Below are 25,966 nucleotides of genomic sequence, written 5' to 3'. Positions count from 1 at the left end.
ATGTTAATTTCAACATTTACTAATACATTATTAAAATCTTGTTAACATTATTTAATGCACTGTGAACTAACATGAACAAGCAATGAACAACTGTATTTTCATTAACTAACATTAACGAAGATTAGTAAATACGGTAACTAATGTATTGCTTATGGTTAGTTCATATTAGTTAATACATTAAAGGCAGGGTAGGTAAGAAATTTTGTTCCAAATTTGTTTAAACTTTCTATATATATACATGCATAATTAAAATGTAAGAACTCTGATAAAAAGAGTATAAAAATCGAGTGACTCTAGACCGTTTAATCTGTATTAAACACAGCTCATTATTTCCATCCGGGACGAAACATAGGATTGGCTTAGGCGGCTGTCACTCTCTCGCAACCATGGCAACCACCCTTTTGCCACACATGACCTGCCCACTTGCGCGCACACGTTTGATTTGGGGAATCCAAGAGGCATGGATCCTAGGAATACCAAAACAATGGCAGAGAAACAGCAAGCTAAATTCACAGTACCGGCCTATGCAGTTAGTGAAGGCAAACCAGGCAAAAAAAGGAAGACAGTAACAGTACAAGAAAAGGCAATGAACAAAAAGTCTTTGGATAAACAAAGAAATAAAACGCGAGTTAATATCGGCGTGGCTTTCCAGCGATGGCGAGAACTGAGGGAACTCAAGGGGCTGAAAAGTGACTCCTTGATGGCTTTATTTCTGCTGGACAGGTAAATCTTTCTTTTTGTATTTTGATCATACATATTTTTTTGTTTATTTTTCATGAAGCATGTGTCATTAGCACACGTAGCTGCGTAATATAGCTAACATAACATTACTTAGCGAGCCGTAGTAGAGACGATAAATAATGATAGCTATAGTGTTGAATTGTGCATAATTTTACCCTCTGTCTAAGTCTTTTACCATGTTCACCTGTAAGTTTACCTGCACGTTTTTTTCGCCTTTGTTTTGTTTTTATATTCTCTACCTATGTTTACTGATGTCTTTATCTTGTATCTGTGTGTGTCGTACACACTTTGTTGTATGTGTGTGTTATTATTTTGTGTCTGCAATGCAGTTGTGAGTTGATATTTGAGTGTATGTTACTCTGTTGATCTGTAGAACAACGTATATGTTATGAATCTTACACGAAATTCATCTTCATCACAGTGTAAATGATGGTAATGGAAAAACGTGTATCATGCAACCTGTTTTTAGCTTTGCCTTATAGATAACTAGCTCGTTAGCGATTCAAAAAATATATATTTTAAACTTTACCAATATCAATATGCTAGCTTGATAGTGAGTACTAAAATACATCTTGTTTATCTTCATAATTATAAAGTTATTTTTATTACATGTGATTCTGACATGATGTCACTACATGCACTGTGCTCCTTCCTCTCCGCTCGTCTCAGGTAAATAATGCGTCTTCCAGCTCAGTGGTCGGAGTCACACGTTCATGCGTTTTGGGGGCGTGGCTTTGGAAGGAGCCCAGAAGGGAGGGGGTGGAGTGAATGGAAATAATGAGCTGTCTTTAAAACAGTCGTGAGAGGTCTACAGACACTCGATTTTTATACTTTCTTTTTCAGAGTACTTACATTTTAATTATGTATTGATATATAAATAAAGTTTAAACAAATTTTGAAAAAAAGTTTTTTATACATTTTTTTGCCTACCCTGCCTTTAACTAATGTTTAACTAATGAACCTTATTTTAAAGTGTTACTCAGATTTCGAATCAGGTTCAAGTTGGTCACATGAATTCTCAAGGTTGATCAACAAAAAGCTTCATGCACTGCTTCACTTAACAATAGACAATGGACATTTTTGACCACAATATTTTGTTGAAATTCGTTCCTCAGTTTTGGAATGTCAAGTGGGTGAGTAAATGATAACAGAATTTTAAAAATTATCCTTTTAAAACAAGATCCTTATCAGTGATCATTGTTATCTGCTCATATGTTAATTTGGTGGGAGGGGCTACAGTGAGACTGACGTTACTAGCTGAGCGTTGTCATTGGGCAGCTGTGGCAGCTGTTTCCTCCTCCAGGCCAGAAACGCATTCAGGGTGCTGTAGGGGTTGTCAGTCACACTGATCTTGTCTTGATCATTCCAGATCTCCAACCAGATCAGAGCCACACGGATGTTCAGGGTTTTGTAATACTGGCAACATCAAGTCACATAATATGTTAGAGTGTAGATGTGTGATAGAAATATGTGTTTAACAGTACAATTCACAACATTCTCACCTTATCTACAAAGTTAGCTGCTTCAAGCAGCGTCATTTTAGTCCTTTCAAGGTCCCAACCGTGATTCACAAACTGAAAAAGAGACACGATTAGGATGCATCTTTAGGACGCATCTACTTACAGTAGATGGCTGAAATAATCTTTGTGTCATGTAGGTGGTGATTAGATATGACTCTATCAGAGCAGAGAGGAAAGTCATTCTGAGTCATGACAGGAAGTGAACCTTAGCTGCAGAGGCACCGTGGCATGAGTCAACAAACAAATAAGACTGATCTCCAGAACTGTCAGGTAATTGTCATTGTCATTTACCAGACACTTTTAACCAATGCAATCATCTGACACAAAATTGTGAGGATTTCTGTGATAATAAGAACGTCCTACAAAAAGATGCTGATAAAAACCAAGGACAGACTGTCTGAATCTTTATTTTTATTAGCATGTTTGCTAAAGAGCTTTTTTTCAAAAATAGTGCATTATTTGATTAAGGCCAGTAAGTAATCACCTAGCAACCCAGACCACTCTAACAACACCCTAGCAACCACCCAGAAAACCCTTTTTTGTATGCTTTTGCATGGGAAAGCACATTTTCTTTCAAAAAATTTACAAATTCAGTTACATTTATTGTTTATTCAAAAGTTTGGGGTTAGTCTGATTTAATGTTTTTTTAATCTTTTTAATGTTAGCATCTTGCGCATGACACATTGTTCTAAAAACACTGCGCTCAATAGCGTCTCATGTTTTTCAATGCAAAAACGCAATCTGTGGAACAGCCCTTAGTCTCTTGTTCGCAATATACTTTTATTTGAATATATTTTAAAATGTAATTTATTCCTGTGATGGCAAAGTTGTATTTTCAGTGATCCTTTAGGAATCATTCTTATATGCTGATTTTCTGCTCATAAACATTTCTTATTTTTATCAGTGTTGAATTTGTTTTTATTGTTGTTGCAGGATTCTCTGGTGAACAGAAAGCTCAAAATAAATTAATTGAAATTCTTTTGTACCATAATAAATGTTAATAAAAATATTATTTACTTAAAAAGGTGAAAAAACCCCAACTAAAAACAACTTACTGACTCCAAACTTTTAAACAGTAGAGTACATTTGTAAAATGTCTGTCAAAAACAACATGGCGCAAAACACCAACTTCAGCAGTTTGAAACTATTTACTGAGTCTCTTGTCTCTCAAACCTCCCAAAGAAGACACTGCTTTTCAGCAGATGCCTGAAGTCAAGTTATTTTACCTCTGCATGGTCGGCCACCACCATCAGCTCCACGTATTTCACGCTACTGCTGACATCCCTTCTTTCCTGCAGGAAAGGATAGATAAGATATGACTGAACATAGGCTAATTTGATATTCTACTGAAGAAGTGCTGAGTCACTGCCTCAAAACCTGAGTTTATGAATTTAAATGCTGTGAGACACAACTAATTGAGACTGGGGGACATCCTGTGTCTTCAGTTAGGGACAGACACTCTATTCATGTATGCCAATGCAAAGAACAATGTGTCCTTAGTTTAGTACCACTTTAGTCATCTCTTCACATTTATTTAAATAATAATTTTATTATCTGGTACTTTCCATGAGTAGGGTATAAAATAAAAGAGGAGGTGGTTAACCTTCAGGAAATGTTCACTGTCAACTTTAGAAAGTTAAACTATAATTTATTTTACCTTAATTTTTATAGGGTTTTGCAAGTGCAACACTTACAATACACCAAAATTGGGGTCTAAACACAATTTTCACGCAAATTTCTAGCTATAAACATTTAACAAATACAGACAAAATATAATCTGGACAAAATATATTTCAAATACATGCTAAATATATGCTAAAAAATACTTCATTTAAACTATCAAATGTCAAACATATTGCAAAATGTACTTTAAGAGGCAAATAAATGCCCATTTTGCATGAAAATATATTTACATTGAAAATGTATACAAACGGCCAAATAATATATATTGGAAAATATAAGAAGATATTTAAGCAAATATATTTTAAAATCCATTTTTGTATATTTTTAAATATAGGCCTATTTAAAAATGTACATGAAAATATATATTTTGATGGGACTAAACAAACAAAATTCTTGGATTTAGAAGGTCAAGACCTCTGAGGGTGGTACAGGCCAAATTCATCATTTTAACGGGTACACAGATATTTATTATTTCTAAAACTAGCTACTTTTTATGCTAGGTTCATTTTATGTTATATTCCGTTTCTCTAAAATACTTTGCACAAACAAAAAATATAAGAAATGTGCCTCTAATGCTTTAAAAAAAGCGCCATGGGAACCAAAATGTACCATATTCACAGCAAGTACAACTTTTTTGATGGAGAAGCAACCAAAAGTTAGACAATAAGCCTCTTCAAAATTGATCTGAGAGGATATCTAGTTTGGGTCAAGGTTTATAGCACAAGCAATCCCAAGATCTCACCCTATTGGTCTGTTGAGGCTTTGCCATGACATCAATCAGCTCTTGAAGGCTTTCCGTGTGATTCCCGTCTCCATGGTGGTGTCCACAGGTGCCCACTGGCAGTTTCAGGCTCTGGGTGTTGTATATGGCATGTCCCTGAGAGTGTGTTTGGTTAGCTAGCGGTTCGATCAAGTAGCTCACGCTGTTATTGACTGTTATCAAGCCCCTGGGGATTGAGAAGACAACATGTCAATCACAAGGATGTTTAAAATTTGAGATTCAATGATAATGTGGAAAATCGGAGTCATGGACATTTAAACAGGCCGACAGGATGGAAACCTCTCAGCTGGATTTTGCACGGGAAGCAAATTAGCTTCACTGCACAAAATGATCTTTATCCTGGATGGGAGGGTGAATAAAGAAGGGAATAAAACTGAATTGATAGCCAACTTGTGCTTATGCTGAACTGGGTTATTTAAGCAAAAACAGATTTCCTGGATATCCAAGAATTCCCCAAACACAAACCTAGTTACACTCACAACACTCCACAGATGTACAGCCTGAGACTATCAATGAAAATGCTTCCACTGCAGAAATGCACAACAATTTGCAAGGCACAAAAAGAAGTCAAACCAAATATTTAGTCAAACTAACAAACTTACAGTTACTTGGCAATATTATGTGAACGTTAACTGTCTATAAATGGTGAAAGTTGCTACTTTCTGTAGGAACAGGCATCCTGCAAAGTTGAAGAATGCTCAATGACATTAATAAGAGTTCTTAAATGGCAACTAAAGACATATGATACATAAAACTCGAGACAAAATTTTTTCATGGTGCTCATTTAGTGGAATCGTACACTGCAGCTGTGAAAATCATCTGGAAGGACTTGTGTATACACTATAAAATGCTCAAGTTTTCCCCTTCTCACTCAAGCTGTTCCAGCTTATATATATATATATATATATATATATATATATATATATATATCGATCTTTTTGGATATCAGTCAATGTGTGTCTGTTCAGACAGGAAACTGAGTCTCTGAACGAGCTGGAGCTCAACAGGACTCTACACATCTACCCTCGGCCCACTCAGAAACCCTGAGACCCGGCCATGCTGCAACAATAAACTTGCTGAACTCACTTCCTGGGCTAATAAACTGGAACTTTTGTGCAATGAAGACAAGTTCTCATGATGCAAAGTCATATCACTAATGCTGAAGAGTCTGACAGCTTGGAACTAAAAATGGTTTTGTGAAAGTCACTATTACTAACCGTAAAAGACGGTTAAAAATTAAATTAAAATAGTGACATGTGTAGACCAGTGGGCAGCCATTTTTGCTGTGGCGCCTGGGGAGCGATTGGGGGTGCCCTGTTCATGAGCACCTCAGTCATTTCCTGTCGGTAAAAAGGAATTGCAAAAATTAAAAAACAAAAAAAGTTTTCAAACTCCCCTTATCTGCCAATGATTGCATTCCTGTTGTCACTATAAAATGATAATAAAATAAGCCAAGTACTGTGCATTTACATGTGGCTCTTTGAAATAAAAAAGTGTCTAATTACAAGCATTACATTACATTACATTACATTAAAGATCCACTGAACATGCAAGATAAAAACATGTATTTAAATAAATATATATTTTTAGCACAATACACATGCAGATCTGCTGTGGTTCTTACCTGAATCCAGCACAGGTGCTGATGACGACACTCGACCCCTGCATCCCTTTGACTGACCCATGATAATAACAGTGATCCTTGAACCAACATGACATAATATAACTATAACATTAGAGGAAAGGAGATTTTGAAGTACTATATACTAAAAAAGTACAACCAGAATTCCAGAAAAGTTGGGATGTTTTTTAAAATTTGAATAAAATGAAAACTAAAAGACTTTCAAATCACATGAGCCAATATTTTATTCACAATACAACAAAGAAAACATAACAAATGCTTAAACAGAGAAATTGTACACTTTTATCCACTAAATGAGCTCATTTCAAATTTGATGCCTGCTACAGGTCTCAAAAAAGTTGGCACGGGGCACAAATGGCTGAAAAAGCAAGAAATTTTGAAAAGATTCAGCTGGGAGAACATCTAGCAACTAATTAAGTTAATTGATATCAGGTCTGTAACATGATTAGCTATAAAAGGGATGTCTTAGAGAGGCAGAGTCCCTCAGAAGTAAAGAAGGCTCTCCAATCTGTGAAAGAGTGCGTAAAAAGATTGTGGAAAACAATGTTCCTCAATGTCAAATTACAAAGGCTTTGCAAATCTCATCATCTACAGTGCATAACATCATCAAAAGATTCAGAGAAACTGGAGAAATATCTGGTCGTAAGGGACAAGCCCGAAGACCTTTATTGGATGCCCACAGTCTTCGGGCCCTCAGACGACACTGCATCACTCATCGGCATGATTGTGTCAATGACATTACTAAATGGGCCCAGGAATACTTCCAGAAACCACTGTCGGTAAACACAATCCGCCGTGCCATCTGCAGATGCCAAATAAATCTCTATCATGCAAAAAGGAAGCCATATGTGAACATGGTCCAGAAGCACCGTCGTGTCTTGTGGGCCAAGGCTCATTTAAAATGGACTGTGGAAAAGTGTTCTATGGTCAGACGAGTCCAAATTTGACATTCTTGTTGGAAATCACGGACGCTGTGTCCTCCAGGCTAAAGAGGAGGGAGACCTTCCAGCGTGTTATCAGCTTTCAGTTCAAAAGCCAGCATCTCTGATGGTATGGGGGTGCATAAGTGCATACGGTATGGGCAGCTTGTATGTTTTCGAGGCACTATGACTGCTAAAAGGTATATAAAGTTTTCCAGATGATTCTATTTCAGGGAAGGCCTTATGTATTTTAGCAGGACAATACAAAACCACATACTGCAGCTATTACAACAGCATGGCTTCGTCGTAGAAGCATCCGGGTGCTGAATTGGCCTGCCTGCAGTCCAGATCTTTCATCTATAGAGAACATTTAGTGCATCATTAAACGAAAAATACGTCAAAAACGACCACAAACTCTTCAGCAGCTGGAAACCTATCAGGCAGGAATGGGACCAAAATCCAACACCAAAACTCTAGAAACTCATAACCTCGATGCCCAGACGTCTTCAAACTGTTTTGAAAAGAAGAGATGCTACACCATGCTAACATGCCCCCGTCCCAACTATTTTGAGACCTGTAGCAGGCATCAAATTTGAAATGAGCTCATTTTGTGCCAAAAATAAAAAAGAATCTCAGTTTAAACATTTGTTTTCATTTTATTCAAATTTAAAAAACATCCCAACTTTTCCGGAATTCAGGTAGTACTATATAGGTTTCACGTCTATATATGCATGGACTGTTGGCCAATATTCACTAATTTTACATTCCATTAGTAAGAGCAGATTGTGAAGGTTGAATTAGCAGAGCAATAGCACAGCTGTACATAAAATATTGCAATTCACACAACGTAATGGGAGCCATATCAGAGTTCAACAGAGGACACATTGTTGGTGTGCATCTTGCTGGCTCATCTGTGACCAGGACAGCAAGTCTTTGTGGTGTATTGAGAGCTATCGTATACAAGGTAATGTCAGCATACCTCCATGTAGGATGAACCACATCCAACAGAATTAACTGTTGACGCAAGAGGAAGCTGTCAGAAAGGGATATCCAGGTACTAACCCGGATTGTATCCAAAAAACATAAAACCACAGCTTCCCAAAACACTGCAGAATTAAACTTTCCTGTTTCCACTAAAATCGTTAATCGGGAGCTCCACAGAGTCAATATTTATGGCCGAGTTGCTATAGCCACTTGTGCCAATGCCAAATGTTGATTTCAATGGTGACAGCAGAGAAAATCTTGGGCTGTGGACAATGTGAAACATGTATTGTTCTGAGACCTTCACTGTCTTTCCCACATCCAAGAGAGTTACAGTCTGGAGAAGCCCCAAATAAGCTTAACACCTGGACTATTGCTGCACAGAATGAAGCACAGGGGTGGATCAGTGATGGTTTGGGATGCAATATCATGGCATTCCCTACTAAGCTTGATGGGCGCGTCACTGCCAAAGACTACCGAACCATTCTGGAGGACCATGTGCACCTAATGGTTCAAACATTGTACCCTGAAGTTGGGGCAGTGTATCATTGGTTTGATGAACATGAAAGTAAAGTTGAACATCTTCCATGGCCTGCACAGTCATCAGATCTGAATATTATCGAGCCACTGAGGTGTTTTGGAGGAGCAAATTAAAAAAAACGTTTTCCTCCACCAGCATCGCATAGTAACCTGGCCACTGTTCTGGAAGAGGAATGGCTCAAAATTCCTCTGGCCTCTGTGAAGGACTTGTGTCTATCATTCCCAAAATGAACTGATGCTGTACTGGCTGCAAAAGGAGACCCTACACCATACTAATAAATTATTGTGGTCTAAAACTAGGTCTTTCAGTTTAATTGTTTCATTTTATATATATATATAACTATTCACAATCTATTTAGGAATGGCTCTTGCACTCACCATGCTGGAAGGCCTGGAAAACTGACGCTTTCCATTTGGATCATACCATATCTCTTGATATTCAGAGGAGAACAGCTCCCTTAGAGAGAGAAAAAAAAGACAAAATAATTTAGCTATACATTTAATCTGCGCACAGCTGGTTTTTAACCAGACAACTTCCATCACTTCCATAAAGGAATAACATAAACACTTCAAACTTGTTTCCATTCCTTCTCTGGTGTCACACATGAATCAGGATTTGATACTTATCAGATGCAGGTTATTTGGAGGGAAGAAACCAAGAGGCCTTACTGGTTATATTGAGTATTTCAAAGGATTTCAACACAGAAAATGGCTGACAGTGTTAAGTCTCTTTCCTTTAATGACAATGAGCTCATTAAATATTCATCTAATGTGGCTGAATGCTTTGAGAATCAGAGATCCACAGTAAGTGTGCTTACAGTATGAGAACAGTCTGTTTATTGCGCATATACTCCTTCTCCTCAAAGGTTGAAACAAGACCAGTGCTAAACTGGTCCTAAATATTTAATTTCCAATTTCCTCTAACAATTCTAACAAACAATTTTCACAATGACTGCATCACACTCAAATCTTGTATTAGCTATAAATTACCTATAAACTGTAAAGACATAGTCTGTGTCATAAAAGGTGAAGAGATTATGATGATTTTCTTGTGTTTTGTACCCCCAGGATATTGGATAACATGAAGTGGATACACTTTACTATTGTCCCATTAGTTGTTATTATTATTATTATATAGTTAGTTAATGCATTAACTAAAAATTAACTAATAATGAGCAATTAATTTGCTACAATATTTATGAATCTTTGTTAACATTAATTAATGAAAATACAGCTCTTCATTGCTAGTTCATGTTGGCTCAGGTCCATTAAATAATGTTAACAGATCTGACTTTTGATTGTAATAATGTAATAATAAATGTTAAAATTAACATTAACTAAGATTGATAAATGCTTCAGAAGTATTTTCATTGTTAGTTTATGTTAACTATTGTAGTTAACTAATGTTAACAAATGAAACCTCATTGTAAAGAGTTACCAACAACAGTATCATTAATATTAAAGCCACTTAAAAAAAAATATGAATACTGTCCACAACACATACATACAGTTGCAAGAAAAAGTATGTGAACCACTTGCAGAATCTGTGAAAATGTGAATAATTTTAACAAAATAAAGGAGATAATACAAAATGCGTTATTTTTTTATTTAGTACTGTCCTGAGTAAGATATTTTACATAAAAGATGTTTGCATATAATCCACAAGACAAAAAATAGCTGAATTTTCCACCATCTTTTGCATATTTGAACCCTTTACAGCAGTGACTGAATTGATTTTGAGATCTGTCTTTTCACACTGAGGACAATTGAGGGACTCAAACACAACTATTAAAAAGGTTCAAACATTCACTGATGCTCCAGACGAAAACACGATGCATTGAGAGTCGGGATGAAGATGTCCACATTTTTCTTATTTTGTTTAAAGGTGCCCTCGAATGAAAAATTTAATTTATCTTGGCATAGTTGAATAACAAGAGTTCAGTACATGGAAAAGACATACACTGAGTTTCAAACCCCATTGCTTCCTCTTTCTTATGTAAATCTCATTTGTTTAAAAGACTTCCGGAAAACACGCAGATCTCAACATAACACCGACTGTTATTTAACAGTCGGGATCATTAATATGTACGCCCCCAATATTTGCATATATGCCAGCCCATGTCAGTTCAATTCTCAGCTCAAATACCTGACACTGGCACAAAGGCCATGTACACACTCTGCTGAACAGCTGAACTGAGTTGTCACTTCACCTAATATGGAAAAAATAACAAGCCCTAAGATTTATATAAGTATAAATCTTTATATAACATGGCAATATTATATAAGTATAGCTTGGCGAAGCAGTATAAACTATTAAACACAGCAGAGCAAGACATGAGCTCAATGGTCAAACACATCCATCAAGCTCATGTTTACATAGAAAAACAATGGAAAAGAAGCATAATGGAATGAAAAAAAAAAAAACGTAATGTTTAGTGCAACAAAATGAACCAATATATTGCATGGTTATACACACACAGGTAAAAGCACAAATAAATGCGCAGGCATCTGCATCTGTAATCTGTAAAGAAAATATAAATGAACACACTGTTGCATTTTTAATAACTTTTGAGACTGTTATTTTGCGGTGTTTACTGATAATTGGGCCTGTTTGCCGTTTGATTGGTTATAGGCTTCTCAAGGAGCTCTACCGGTTTCACTTAGCTACAGTATGAATGGATCCCATTTGTGTCACATTTGAGATTCCTTGTCCATGGAAGAGAATTTACGGAATGCAAAAATTCATAAAATTACATTAGGAATGATGATACAGTTTTTTAACCATGGTTTGTTGAGGTGCAGTTATATGAAGTTCGTTTTATGAGTGTTCTATTCCACCTATTCTATTTTAACCCTGAACTAACCCTTTAAGGTAGGCTATTCCAGGTAGACACGTGGTCACAGACAGTTAGACGCATATTAAATGATTTTCTCTAGATTTTAAGCTGTTTTTATATACCACCCCAAAGAAATCGCTGGGTCTAACCTGGCGACCACTGTAAAAAAGCTTTGGCTACACCCCAAACAGTACCTGAACTTATTTTAACATAAGTGTTTTTAGAATGCCGTGTCATGCGAGAGACAATGCAAAAGACATGAGACGTGAGCACAACAGTTAAAGACATCCGTCTAGCACATTTTTACATTGAAGAACAATGGAAAAGTAGAGCAGTGGAATGGAAAAATCGGTTCTGTGTGAACGGCCCCTTAGTCTGTGTATTTTTACCCTCTGTTTGGTTCAATTCTTTGTCTTTTCATCTTATGTATATGTTTTTGCTCGCTCTACTCCTGCAGGTTTATTTTTTTTTGTTTTCATTTAATAAATTTACCTGCAACCATTCCACACACAAAGAAATTCTAAGTCATTACTTTTAAATGATAATTTTTTCATTTCTGTCAGTGTATGTTCCATTAGTGTGTTTGTAATGCCTTGTTTTATCCTTTATATTAAAAAAATAAAATGATACATTGTGAACACCTGTAACAAAATGGGAACTGAAACTGTCTTGTAACACTAAAAATATTTTTGATGTGACTTTTTGACTTGCTCTGTCTAAATCGAACCACACATTGTGGTTCTTCTTTCTCTTTTACACACACACCAACATAAATCTAAACAAAATCTAAAAGAGAGACACTTTGTTTAAATTAGTGGGCCCAACAACACTTGCTCTGGACACAGTCCAGACCTACTGGGCTGTGACCTCCATCACCCTAAAGCAGGGAACACCCACCAGGCTGCACAAGTCTGCACTGGCCCTGCAGGACCCTGGATCTCTGCCAGGGTGAGAAAAAGTGTCATGGACGCGAGTGCAAAGAGCCCCTGAGAGACATACCGGTCATACTGGCAATCTGATATACATAGGGCCTTTAAAATGAATAAATACTATCACACAGGGTCCTTTAAGGTCATATAAGCATATTTAGTAGCATCGACATACATTTTAACAATTTAAATCACCCCAGAAGCATGTTAATATGAAGACAATTCTGGATAGAAGATACTAATCGATTGTACTAATTTGATTAGAAAATGCTTACATCATGCTTCTCAACAGTCTGATTAACCTGAGTAGGACCATTGGCTGGTTGATAGTTTAAAGGGGTGGTTGATTATGATTTCACTCTTTTAACTTTAGTTAGTGTGTAATGTTGCTGTTTGAGCATAAACAACATCTGCAATGTTACAATACTCAAAGTTCAATGCAAAGGGAGATATTTCTTTTAAAGAATTCTCTGTTTAAGGACTACAACAAATGGCTGGTAGGGACTACAACGAGCTTCTTCCCAGGTTAGTGACATTACTAACCCTAAAATGTACATAAACCCTGTCCCCAAGAACAAACAACAAAGGGGACGAGGCCATGTTGGGCTGCTTTAGAGAAGAAGAGGAAGAGTTGTTGTAGTAGAGTTTTGTTGCCCTGCCGTCATTTTACGCTGGGCTGCTTCACAAACAAGGGTCAATTCAATGCTGGATTTGCACAAAAGATTAACATGATGGCAAATGCAAGTCGATGAGTTGAACTCCACAGCAACTACGTTAATGTATCCACTAATCATACAGAAATGTCATTCTATAAGTCGTAACTTCTTCCTGAGTCTCTCTATCAGTATCCGACTCTGGTTTGAACAATGTAAAGCCCGTAACACACCGACGGCCGACTAAGTTTTCTCAGTGTGTTTCGCACCGTCGGCTGAAGTTGATCCTCGTCTGCTTTTTTTCAGGAAATTCGACATGTTGAATCAGCATCGGAGCTCGTCGGTCAGTTGGGCCATCTGATCATTCTGACTGGCTGTTCAGCTACTGCCACCTGCTGGTACGGAAAGCCATTTCTTCTTACGCAGGTGCAGAACGGACGTGCTACTTGGCTTCGAGCGTTGATTTGGTGTGTCAGGGCAACTTTGGACCCAGACACTGCCGACGTGAGCCAACCCCGCAGTTTGCTTTTGTCGCCACTAGTTCATCGGTGTGGGCTTAGTGTGTTTCAGGCTTAAGGCTGAACAGCGTTACTGACATTCGTCATTTTGTCTGTGTGAGATTCTCCAGCTTTGTTGTTGAGCAACCAAAACGTGAGCTGTTAAAGCGCTGCCCTCTTCTGTAAAGCGGAAATGGCGTGTTTTTTCTCACACCCAAATAGGGGCAAATTTGACAAGCTATAATAAATGATCTGTGGGGTATTTTGAGCTGAAACTTCACAGACACATTCTGGGGACACCACAGACTTATATTAAAAAGGGGCATTATAGGTCCCCTTTAAAATATTAGTATTTTTCTTATACACGCCTACTGTTGTCACGGTCACCAGCTCAGTCACCGTCAAGCACTACATTTCCCATCATCCCTCCTTCTGCTCACCTGCACGCTTTCAGCAATCACCCACACCTGTTATCGTTCAGGCTATGTGGACTACTTACCTGTCTCCAGCGTCTGTTTCCCATTGTGTCTCCCTGCCATTCCTGTGTGTGTTCTCCATACTTACCAGTCAGTGAGGTGTTTGCTTCAACCATCCACGATTCTGCTCATCTGTAAGAAAGGACATTTATGTTATGTTACTACTCACCTGATTTTTGCCATTACACTCAGTGCTGTCAATAAAACATCCTGTTCACCTCATTACTCTGTCTCTGAGCCTGAGTTTCCTAACAATTGTTTTACTTCAGGAGACATTGATTCATCAACTAGGGTAGTACTGATTACCATCATGTTAATTTTGTGTGGTTTTTGAAGCCGCAATTTGGAGGTCCCGTGTACTTGCATTGTACAGACTCACAGAGGTGGATTGTTTTTCTAAAAATCTTTGTTTGTGTTCATGTAAAGAAGGAAAGTCATATACATCTGGGGCAGTGTGAGGATGATGAGAATTTTTTTTTTACTTACCTGAGTTTATTAAATATAATATTTTTGTTGGATATTTACAGCTGTTTGGGGATTGTTTTATGGCACCAAAATCTTTTTTCATTTACAGTAGGTTATCGAAAGGCTAAATATGTAGGTTAACAAAGACTATAGAATAACACAAGACGTGTCACTCGTATTGTTTTGAATGGGAGAAAGTGTAACGCGCAATATGGCGGAATAAGTCCCGCCTTCTAAAGCCAAGAGCCAATCGCCGACTGGTAAAGTCAACGCATCACCTCAGCGGCCGTTAGAATCACCGGTTTCTATAGAAACAGTCAGACGCGCATCTTCGAAGAGACACGCATTTATGTCTGCGCATGCGCATTAGCTTGATCCAGCCTGAAAAAATACAGTTTTTTTTGTCATGATTCGAGCGTTTAGAAACTAAATTTATGAGTCGGTTGTTGTTAGATTTCATTGGTGATTTCAAATAGGAAATTTAATCGTAAGGTTGGCGAACAGTTTTGGAGAATCTGATGTTTCCCCATTCAAAGAGATAGGAGCTGCATGATGCCCAGGATGCCCGAGAGGCGTTTCAAAGATGGCCGCCGAGTGAAATGACTTGTCTTAAAGGGACTTTAAGGTTAATGTCTACTTCTAATTTATTTAAGAGTTAAACTAATCAAGAGCAAAATAAAAAAAAAAAATGTGTATGTATATTACATGATATAAATGTTGTATTTTTTGACCAGTTTTAAAGTTTTACTACATTTTCCTCCTGGAATCCACCTTGAAATCCTACCCCCTGTTGGGATCAGGATAATCCTGTTTTTTTGGATCAAAGTTATCCAAATCCTACTGACAAGTTTTGAACAACACAAACTGAAGGTTTGATCCAGATTAAAACTAGGATTGGATTTTGTGATTTAATCTGATTTCAGAATCTTTTTTTCCTTTTGAACAACCCATTTTCAAGATTTGATCCAATCCGAAAGCCGGATTACTTTTGAACAACTGGCCCATTCTTACTAAAAATTTCTATGGACACTTGAACGGTCGTGGTATGACGTCACACTCTGCAGCATTTAAAAAAAAACATAAATTCAACATAAAAAATAAAAATAAACCAAATAATCTATTAATTCAGCTAAGAGGTTATGCTGTGGAATTGCAATCTTGCATTGGTCACACATCTTCAGGTGATACAAATTAACCAAAATCTGAATTTTGGAATGCAGTGAAATGTACTGTGACCTGTACTTTTTTTTTTTACTTAAAATATATGAAAACATATAGGCTTGAAAAACCAAAATTGACAGATATTCCACCAATTCTACAAGACCCGACACCTTAAACAGCGATGTGCTTTATGAACATGGATGAACATTTTACACTCTTTAATTAAATGTTACCTTCGGCATCTAGATTAGTACAGGAATTTTAAGGGGGTGACATTTAATGAACATTTTGAAAAGAAAAGAGTGCGTTGCCATCTTTTTAAATAGACAGAGACTATTTGAGATGCATCTACTGGAGGCACACTTTTGTTTTTGACAGACAAATGATGGTGTATAATTTGTCATGTCAGAACTTTTCAAGTCACAGCAAATACCAGCAAGGTCATTTCACTTCCAGATACAGTACAAGAGGGTGAAAAAGCACTCAGGACAGAATTGGGGGCAGTAGGCCAGGGGGTTCTTGAGTGTATCTGACACCCTCTCAAACAAAGCATGCCTGTTGGTCCAATCGGCTGAGCAGTCAGATGGAAACTAAAACATGGACTGCACTTAATCTACTACACTGCCGCCCAATGACCCAAAATGTGTTGCTATATTAAACCCAGCCATAAACAGCCACTGGGCCAAGACTCATAAATTAACAATAAACTGATTCTGGCTGTGCATGATGCTATAGTCCCTTAGGCTCTGGAAAAAATGAGTGAGTGAGACAGAAATAAGTATTATTTTACTGACAGAAAGAACGATGTTGCCCATACTAGGTGGGCGATTAACAGAAATCTTAAGTGGCCCCTTGGCAGTTGTTTTAGCTACACGATTACAAACACTTACAGAAAGACACCTATAAAACAAAACCTGGACCATGCAGAGATTTTGATTGTGGTCCAAACTAGCTAGATTAACTATGCAAGGAGCCCTTGAATGATGTTTCTCCTAACTTGCCAATGGTTGTGACAGCTCATTAATATTTCTTACCCAAAATGATACTGTATTTCACATTATCATTATTACAAACATATATTCTTTGTCCCAATGAAAATTGGATTTTTTAGCACATTGTCTTTATGCTATGAAATATTTACTGATTTTTATTAAGTAAACATTATAATATTTTTTACATTGTTAGCAATATTTCAAGATGAACACTTACTGAACTAAAACAACTTAGGCTTACTTGATTATCCATCATTATTAAAAAATACTATTAAAATGTGAGTATCAATACATCAGGCTTTTGACAAATGTTTATTTTGTACATCTTTCGATCATTGAATTTCATATAATGTGAATTTCATTTCACATTATATGTTTTGCCCCCACAATAAAAACTACAGAGCTTTGATCATAAAACTAAGCATTTAAATATCCTCTTACTCAGACATATTATTGGGAGATATAGAGCATCAACTGGTATTTATGTGCATTTTGTGAAGTATACTTATAGCTATACTTTTATAAGAATCTCATGATGTGCATTACAAGCTATCAGTATTACTTTTTGGCCATATCAGCAACTGCATCAAATTGTATATTTTTGAAATGTTTGGGCCTTTGAATAAAAGTGAGATGTTTTTTTTTCCCTCCTCGAGTATGAGCTACTTTTTTTTCCTATATCATACTATCCATAAATGCCTGATGTATCAAATATGATACTCAACAAAAAACACATATGCAATTCATTCATTTATTAAGATTTTGTTTAAAAGTTTATGCTATTTTTTCAAATGTCAGGCTTTACAGGGTTAAATCCTAGGCTCAGAGTAATAAAAGCCCTTAGAAAAATATATTGCTCTGGAAAACCAACGTGGCAAACTTTTTTGTAGCAAAATTTGCTGCATAGTAACTGCAAGGTTTGCAAAAGTTTTGCAATATTTCTTTCTCCTTCCCTCTGTATAATAAGGGACAATAATGTTATATATTATCCCACAAAGATGCAAATGGGTAGGAATTATTTTCTAGCCACAGAGCACTAAAAGATTTGGCACGAGGCCCGACAGATGCAGTGATGAAGAGCTGTGTGTTTGAAAAGCGGCCGTCTGGCAGCAGCAGAAACAAAGAGCTCATTTCAGTACAGACGAGCTGCGTCTCAAGGGTCAGTGGGCCACATTTTCTCCTCATATCAAATGACATCACTCCAGAAGGAGGGCGAGGGAGGAGGGAGAGAGAGAAAGATGAAATAGGGACATCACGAACAGACAGAGAGTGATTGGAAAGGGCAAAAAGAGAAGAGGAGACAGGGTGGAGAAGAGGATGATGTAATTGGGGGCATTGCCTCGGCCATTCCCATGATGGAGTGGCTTTTATTGCTCTGTTCCAGAGCGTTACAGAGCCTAAAAGCCTGTCCAAGTGAGTGGTCTGCACTCTAACTGACAGCCAGTCAGCCCCCCAGAGGGGTCATTTGAAAGTCAAACAAGCCAATGCATGTACAACCCGAATTCCAGAAATGTTTAGACGTTTTTTTAAATTTGAATAAAATGAAAAAAGACTTTCAAAATCACATAAGCCAATATTTTATTCACAATAGAACACAGATAACATAATAAATGTTTAAACTTAGAAATTATAAATTTTTTTGCACAAAATGAGCTCATTTCAAATTTGACGCCTGATACAGGTCTCAAAATAGTTAGGTCGGGGGCATGTTTACCATGGTGTAGCATCTGCTCTTCTTTTCAAAACAGTTTGAAGACATCTGGGCATCGAGGTTATGAGTTTCTAGAGTTTTGGTGTTGGAATTTGGTCCCATTCTTGCCTGATATAGGTTTCCAGCTGCTGAAGAGTTCATGGTCATCTTTGACATATTTTTTGTTTAATGATGCACCAAATGTTCTCTATAGGTGAAAGGTCTGGACTGCAGGCAGGCCAATTCAGCACCCAGACTCTTCTACGATGAAGTCATGCTGTTGTAATAGATGCAGTATGTGGTTTTACATTGTCCTGCTGAAATACACAAGGCCTGAAATATGCATCATCTGGAGGGGAGCATATGTTGCTCTAAAACCTTTATATACCTTTCAGCATTCATAGTACCTTCCAAAACATGCAAGCTGCCCATACCGTATGCACTTATGCACCCCCATACCATCAGAGATGCTGGCTTTTGAACTGAACGCTGATAACACGCTGGAATGTCTCCCTCCTCTTTAGCCTGGAGGACACAGCGTCCGTGATTTCCAACAAGAATGTCAAATTTGGACTCGTCTGACCATAGAACATTTTCCACTTTGAAACAGTCCATTTTATATGAGCCTTGGCCCACAGGACATGACGGCACCTCTGGACCATGTTCACATATGGCTTCCTTTTTGCATAATAGATCTTTAGTTGGCATCTGTAGATGGCACGGCGGATTGTGTTTTCCGTCAGTGGTTTCTGGAAGTATTCCTGGGCCCATTTAGAAATGTCATTGACACAATCATGCCGATGAGTGATGCAGTGATTTCTCCAGTTTCTCTGAATCTTTTGATGATGTTATGCACTGTAGATGATGAGATTTGCAAAGCCTTTGCAATTTGACGTTGAAGATCATTGGTTTTAAAGTATTCCACAATCTTTTTACGTATCTTTCACAGATTCTTTACTTCTGAGAGACTCTGCCTCTCTGAGACATCCCTTTTATAGCTAATTATGTTACAGACCTGATATCAATTAACTTAATTAGTTGCTAGATGTTCTCCCAGCTGAATCTTTTCAAAATTTCTTGCTTTTTCAGCCATTTGTTGCCCCCATGCCAACTTTTTTGAGACCTGTAGCAGGCATCAAATTTGAAATGAGCTCATTTATTGGATAAAAGTGTAAAATTTCTCACTTTAAACATTTGTTATTTTATCTATGTTCTATTGTGAATAAAATATTGGCTCATGTGATTTGAAAGTCTTTTAGTTTTCATTTTATTCAAATTTTAAAAAAAAATGTCCCAACATTTCTGGAATTCGGGTAGTATAAGGAAATAAACAAAAGCAAAAGTAGTATATAAAATAAATTTTGCCCCTATTTACTTTCTTTACCCTATATATGACACACATAATTTCAAAGGCCTCTAAATTATCAACATGGTCAAAACTTTGCTGAAAAAAACTGTTGCACACAATCTAATACATGCCTTCTGTTGTCTGATGGATAGTTTATACTTTAGAAAGTAAAAGGCCTTAAAAACCACAAACTTCAGGTTGTATGCATGTGTCTTTTTTGCTGTGAAATATTCACTGATTTTTAAAAATAGAATAACTTTTATATTGTAAGTAATATTTCAAGATGAACATTTACTGGTTTGAAGCAACTTGAGTTTACTTGATTATCCATACATCATTTTTAGAAAAGTCATGTTAAAATGTTAGTATCAAATATGGTCCATCAGGCTTTTTCATTCAAAAATATGTCACATTACAGAAGGAAAATGGTTGTGAATGACATTTCATGTTGACTTCAAATAAATCACCACTATAGTGACCTATGATCCCCTGATTATATATCGTTCTGATGACACAAGCCAACATTCTGACTGAAACCACTAGGGAGGACACGGCGTCAGACCATAGACTAATTTTTCTTTTGAGATCTGTCAGCCCTCCAGACAGAGAAAATGAGCAGAAATACAGGAGGGATAGGGTGAAAGAAACTTCACCGACAGGTCAGCAGACATTCTTGAGTCTTGAGTCTGTGATGAATTATGCAACTGTAAACAAGTGCAAAAGAAAATGAGGAATCAAAAGAATCAGTTGAGTTGTGGGGTTCCCTGCTATACTTCAGAAAACACAAGCCCTAAATAATATCTCCCCAAACAGTCCCTCGAGTCATGCAACCCCAGTCTCAACACCCTCAGAAGACCTGAATCAGCAGTGCCCTGCCTGGATCTAAACCCAATCCCCTCCTCTGGATCCATGAGGGCAAACATTCATTAGGATAAAAGCCTGGAGTCTATGCCAACACACACACACACACACACACACACACACACACACACACACACACACAAAAGCTTTCTCCTTCAGACTGTGATGGATCTATCCTGGATGATGGTCACTGACTACAGATGCCTAGAGATTCACAGCTGCTTTTTTAAATTCTATGCATGATCGCTCACTTTTAAATGGGGCAAAGGAGAAGTACAACTAAACAAGAAGGCAGAAAGCACAGAAATTCAGCTTCATAACAGTTTTCCAGAAAATCCTTATCATTTACATCACTGACAGCCAGCCATTCCCCTGAAATGGCTACAAAATAAGCTAAGAAACTTGTTAAGAGATGTATATTATATTATATTGTATTGTATTATATTATTATAGACTTATATTATATATTATATTATATATCAGCGATAGTAATTTAATAATAATTATAAGTTATAACCTACATTATGGAGAATGTTTCATACAAGATTGTAGCTTATTTGCTTTACAAATAAGTGAAATTTTAATTCTGCATGATTTCTAGGGTGTTGTTGTTAAATAAAACTACAACTATTAAAATAAAATATAAATACTAAATGAAAAATAACATAAAACTTAATATAAAAAATAATAAAAATGAAAAGTGTTGCCTTGGCAGTTAACTGAAATAAAATAATAATAAAGCTAAAACTGAAATAAAAATAAATAAGCTAAATAGAAATTTATATAAAACACACAAAACTAATAAAAATGACAAAAGCACATAACAAAATTACTAAAATTTAAACTAAAATGAAAACTGAAAATATGAAAATAAAAGCTAATTCAAAATATTAATACATACTATAATAGTAAATAAACAATTCTAAAATAACACTGGTTGTTTGGGTTTCTGTGGTATTACTGGTCACTTTTATGACATTCAGTCTCTAGATATGCAAGTTAAAAATGCAGTCTTTTCAGTGCTTCTGTATTTAATGTGTTATTTGTAGAATACAGATATGAGTAATATAACATACGAAAAAAAAAGTCAATAAAGCAAACTGACTTGTTAAGATTTATCACTTCAACTTGCAAAATATAATAAATAAGTGTGTGCAGTGGCAGTTTAATGTGAGAGAAGCGGAAATTTCTGGCACAATTTTCCTGTAGTCAAAATCATTTGTCAAGAAATCTAATTAGCATGGACTGTTTTTGAGTGACCCACAGGGTGTAGGCCGAGGTTAAAAGGGTAAAGAGAGGGAGACAGACTATGTGTAGTCCACAGGCATTCATTAGAAATAACTCATTATAAATACACTAAAGACAGAAAAATAATTAATGACTAAACTTGACCTCAATTAGTATTAACCCGAGCCTTTGAACTGAGATGGATATCTTTAAATCCATTTCCCTTGCTTTTATCTTGATGCAAAAATATTGAAATTATCTGCAGGAGACAATTAACCAGCTTGTATTCACATTCATTGCTCAGAGAGGAATGCAGGGATGAGCGAGGTATAGCTCTAACCCTGCATTAATTTTGCAACAGCCTTAATCGATCAACAGCCCACATGAAAGAAAATCATGCTCAAACCCCAGGCATACAAAAATAGTGCTGCCGAGACACCACAAGAAGAGAAATCTAATTTCAGTGCTACTCGAATACTGAATATACTCTTAAAATAAAGGTTCTAAAAGGGGGTTCTTGAAGCGATGTTATAGAAGAACCAATTTTGGTTCCCTAAAATTAGTGTGAAGAACATTTTGTATAATCTAAAGAATCTTTTTCCACTATAAAGAACCTTTTTTTGCAGTCTAATGATTCCATGGATATAAAGGTTCTTCTACAACAATGCCAATAAAGAACCTTTATTTTTAAGAGTGGTGGCTGCTAACTTTTTCTTGACAAATGCTGAATTTCCAGTTCAATTTCCCAAGTACCTCCCACACATTCCACAGAACTGATAAAATATTACTTTGTATGGACATCATCTATTTATGCTATTCTACAAAACACTGCTATTAGTCAGTCAACATGACTTCTGTTATTTTGACATTACATCAGATTGAAATCCCATAACAAAGTGTCTCTGAATTTTGATGTTGCTCAATATTGCTTGTGAAATTACTAAATTGTTGCGAATTTTAAGCCGCACCCTTCACAAAAACAAACTGACACAATGCTTGTGAAACGGTGATGATTGTTTTCATCACACTAAAGACTACAACATAGGTTACATCTGTGACAAATGACCAGCAGGGTGCCGTTCCCTAGAGTTATCTCAGTCAGACACCATGGAGTTGTGCTCTGGGTGGCTCTTCAGTTGGTAGCCTATGGCTTTTCCATCTGCTCTGATATCCAGATAGGACCTTCACTAATGTGACACCACTTATACCAGGGTAGGGCTGCACAAGCCATTCGTAAGTTCTTAAATTGGAAGTCCACACTAGAGGCTTAGTAACTACTAGCAAGTTTGTTACTAACTCTGTACTTCATTCGGTTGTACCATTTGTCCTTAAAGGGTTAGTTTACCCAAAAATTCTGTCATTAATTACACAGCCTCATTTCGTTCTAAACCCGTATGACTTTCCGAAGACCGCTCATCTTCGGAACACAAATAAAGATCTTTTTAATGAAATCTAAGAGCTTTCTGTCCCTCCATTGACAGCTTCATAACTGACACTTTGAAGCTTCAAAAAGTTCATAAAGAGATTGTAAAACGAATCCATATGAACTGAGCGGTTTAGTCCAAATTTTCTGAAGAGACACAATCGCTTTATATGATCAACAGATTGAATTTAGGCTTTTATTGACATTCATCAATATAAACATTCATCAACTCACACATCACTTATGGTAAACGGAAGCTCAAGCATGTTTTCTTGATGTGCGAGAACCAATGAGGTTCATTCTCATGTTACAAAGCACGTTTGAGCTTCCGCAAGAGGTTTGTTCTCGCGTGTCGATCAGGTTTGGATCAGCTTCTGTTTATGTTCGCTGATCAATGTTTATATGTGAATAAACGCCTAAAGTAAATCTGTTCATCATATAAAGCAATCATGTCTCATCAGAAAATTTGGACTAAACCACTCAATTCATATGGATTAGTTTTACGTTCTCTTTATGAACTTTTTAAAGCATCAAAGTGGTACTTATGTAGCTGTCTATGGAGGGACAGTAAGATTCTCAGATTTCATCCCAAAAAAAAAAAATTCATTGTTCTGAAGATGAATGAAAGACTTTACGGGTTTGGAACGACATGAGGGTGAGTAATTAACCCTCTGGAGTCTGAGGCTGATTTGGGTCCTGGAGAACTTTTGACATGCCCTGACATTTTTGCTTTTTTCAGTTGTTCATAAACATATAAATGACAAAAGAGTCATTACACTGTATTCAGCACAAACTAGGCTACCATAATATGTGAGGAACATGTATGTACATGTTTGTGTTTTTGAAGGAATAACGTTTATGCGTGGTTATTGAAAAAACAAAAAACTTAAGTCACTGAAATAAGGCCAAAAAAAATAATATTAAATCTGTGTTCACAAGACTTCTGGGTATTGGAGGTTGTAGACTAGAGTTTTTGCTTCAAAATTATGTAAAAATTATCCTTCCTACTCCTTCATATAAAACAATAGAGAGATTTAAATTTTCTAAAACATCTTTGGTCAAGAAACACAGTATGCGTGGAGGCGTGAATCATCATGAATAATGGGTCATTTACACCTGAGAAGACAAAATAATCGCATAAAGAGCTCTAATGACCTGCATAAATAATGAGCTCTTTCAGTCAGGTAGGTTGTGAAAAAACCCTCTGTGATCATGTCAAACATACAGAAAAAACAGCAATACTGTGAAATATTATTACAATTTAAAATAATGGTATTCTATTACATGTATATACTATTATATATATTCTATTCTATTCTATATATCTATATACTTTAAAATATAATGTATTTCTGTGATGCAAAGTGTCTGAACAATTATGTTACCTCTATGGCATTTTATATAGGCTTTTAGCTTAATGACATAATTTTCATTTTTGGATGAACTAACCCTTTAAGGCAGAGTGTATCTATTGGTATATAAGGTATATAGTTGAATAATATATTTACCCTCAATTATCCAATAGCAGCCTTCAAATATGTGAACAGAAGTTGTGTTGAAATGCTGTGAATTTCAGTTTACATAAAAATAATGGTTCATTATTGTCATTGGTGACTCTTATTTAGATCACTAAAATGTTCTTCACTCTAAGAAAGCAATGATTCTTTTAAGACCAGTTCACCAAAAGTTTCTTCAACGGCACAAAAATGTTTTTTCTACTGTATGTCATCACTGCGAACCTTTTGGAACCTTTATTTTAAGAAGTGTATCCTCGTGAGTGTAACTTACGCACAGCTGGTGTAACCGGGCCCAGGAGAGGATTGTGCTGGCTGCAACCTGGCTTTTCCTGAGACATCCAATCTTTGCCACAGCAAAGCAGGAGGTCTTTTGAAGTCCTGTCACTAGCCTTTTAATACCAATGATACAGCTCAGAAATAATCATCCTGATATATTCGGCTGTCAACCTGTTATCATGTGCACTAATGAACTTATCCCCTAATGGCAACGCACTCCCAGGGGAGACACTAAACCACGTGACACACTCAGCTTCCTGTGTCCTGGAGCAGGAGTATCAAATGTCATTCCCATATGGTTTAATGCTTGTGCGGAGCAAGCGCTCTCCATCAACACATGCACATCTGCTTGTGCCAAAATGAAAAGGGAAACCACATACTGTAGATGTGTATTTTTGGTGCAGCGCTATGAACAGCATTTCAAATATATCACAACACCTCCAGTTAGTAAGTGATATGTGGCTACAGTGGAGTACAGCTGGACAGAAGGGAGGAAACTGAATGGAGATGGTTATTTATAAGACTACACACAAAAACTCACTCATTTCTCTGGAGTTGGAGAATCAGATCTTCTCCTCCTGCAGTTATCTTGACCTCTGCTTTAGATGGATGCTGGGAAGGTAAATCAATCAGGTAGAATTACCCAATAAATTCCATTATGCAAATTTGGTGATACAGTAATGTTAAAAATATATATATAAATGAGGAAAGTGGTTTATAATAAGCCTGTTATATATACAGTCGGGTCCAAAAGTCTGGAAATATTATTTTTTTTTTTTATCATTTAAACAGAAATAAGATCTCAA

General features: G+C 36.6%; 1 protein-coding gene across 2 annotated transcripts in view; it reads right to left on the bottom strand.

Moving 5' to 3' along the window:
• The window catches only part of adam19b (ADAM metallopeptidase domain 19b), a 38,315-nt gene that overhangs the window by 10,906 nt on the left and 1,443 nt on the right, over positions 1-25,966 (bottom strand). Inside the window, exons 3-9 of one of the 2 annotated variants that reach the window (XM_048176373.1) lie at positions 25,702-25,772; positions 9,187-9,265; positions 6,350-6,426; positions 4,687-4,891; positions 3,488-3,553; positions 2,244-2,315; positions 1,991-2,157 (exon numbers count right to left, since the gene is read on the bottom strand). In XM_048176373.1, coding sequence (XP_048032330.1) covers positions 1,991-2,157; positions 2,244-2,315; positions 3,488-3,553; positions 4,687-4,891; positions 6,350-6,426; positions 9,187-9,265; positions 25,702-25,772 — 737 coding nt within the window. The remainder of the gene's footprint in view (positions 1-1,990; positions 2,158-2,243; positions 2,316-3,487; positions 3,554-4,686; positions 4,892-6,349; positions 6,427-9,186; positions 9,266-25,701; positions 25,773-25,966) is intronic. The other variant, XM_048176374.1, reaches the window with a different exon arrangement.

The sequence above is a fragment of the Megalobrama amblycephala genome, linkage group LG23 (assembly GCF_018812025.1).
Source record: "Megalobrama amblycephala isolate DHTTF-2021 linkage group LG23, ASM1881202v1, whole genome shotgun sequence".
NCBI lineage: Eukaryota > Metazoa > Chordata > Actinopteri > Cypriniformes > Xenocyprididae > Megalobrama > Megalobrama amblycephala.
This window is presented reverse-complemented; position numbering and strand designations above follow the sequence as displayed.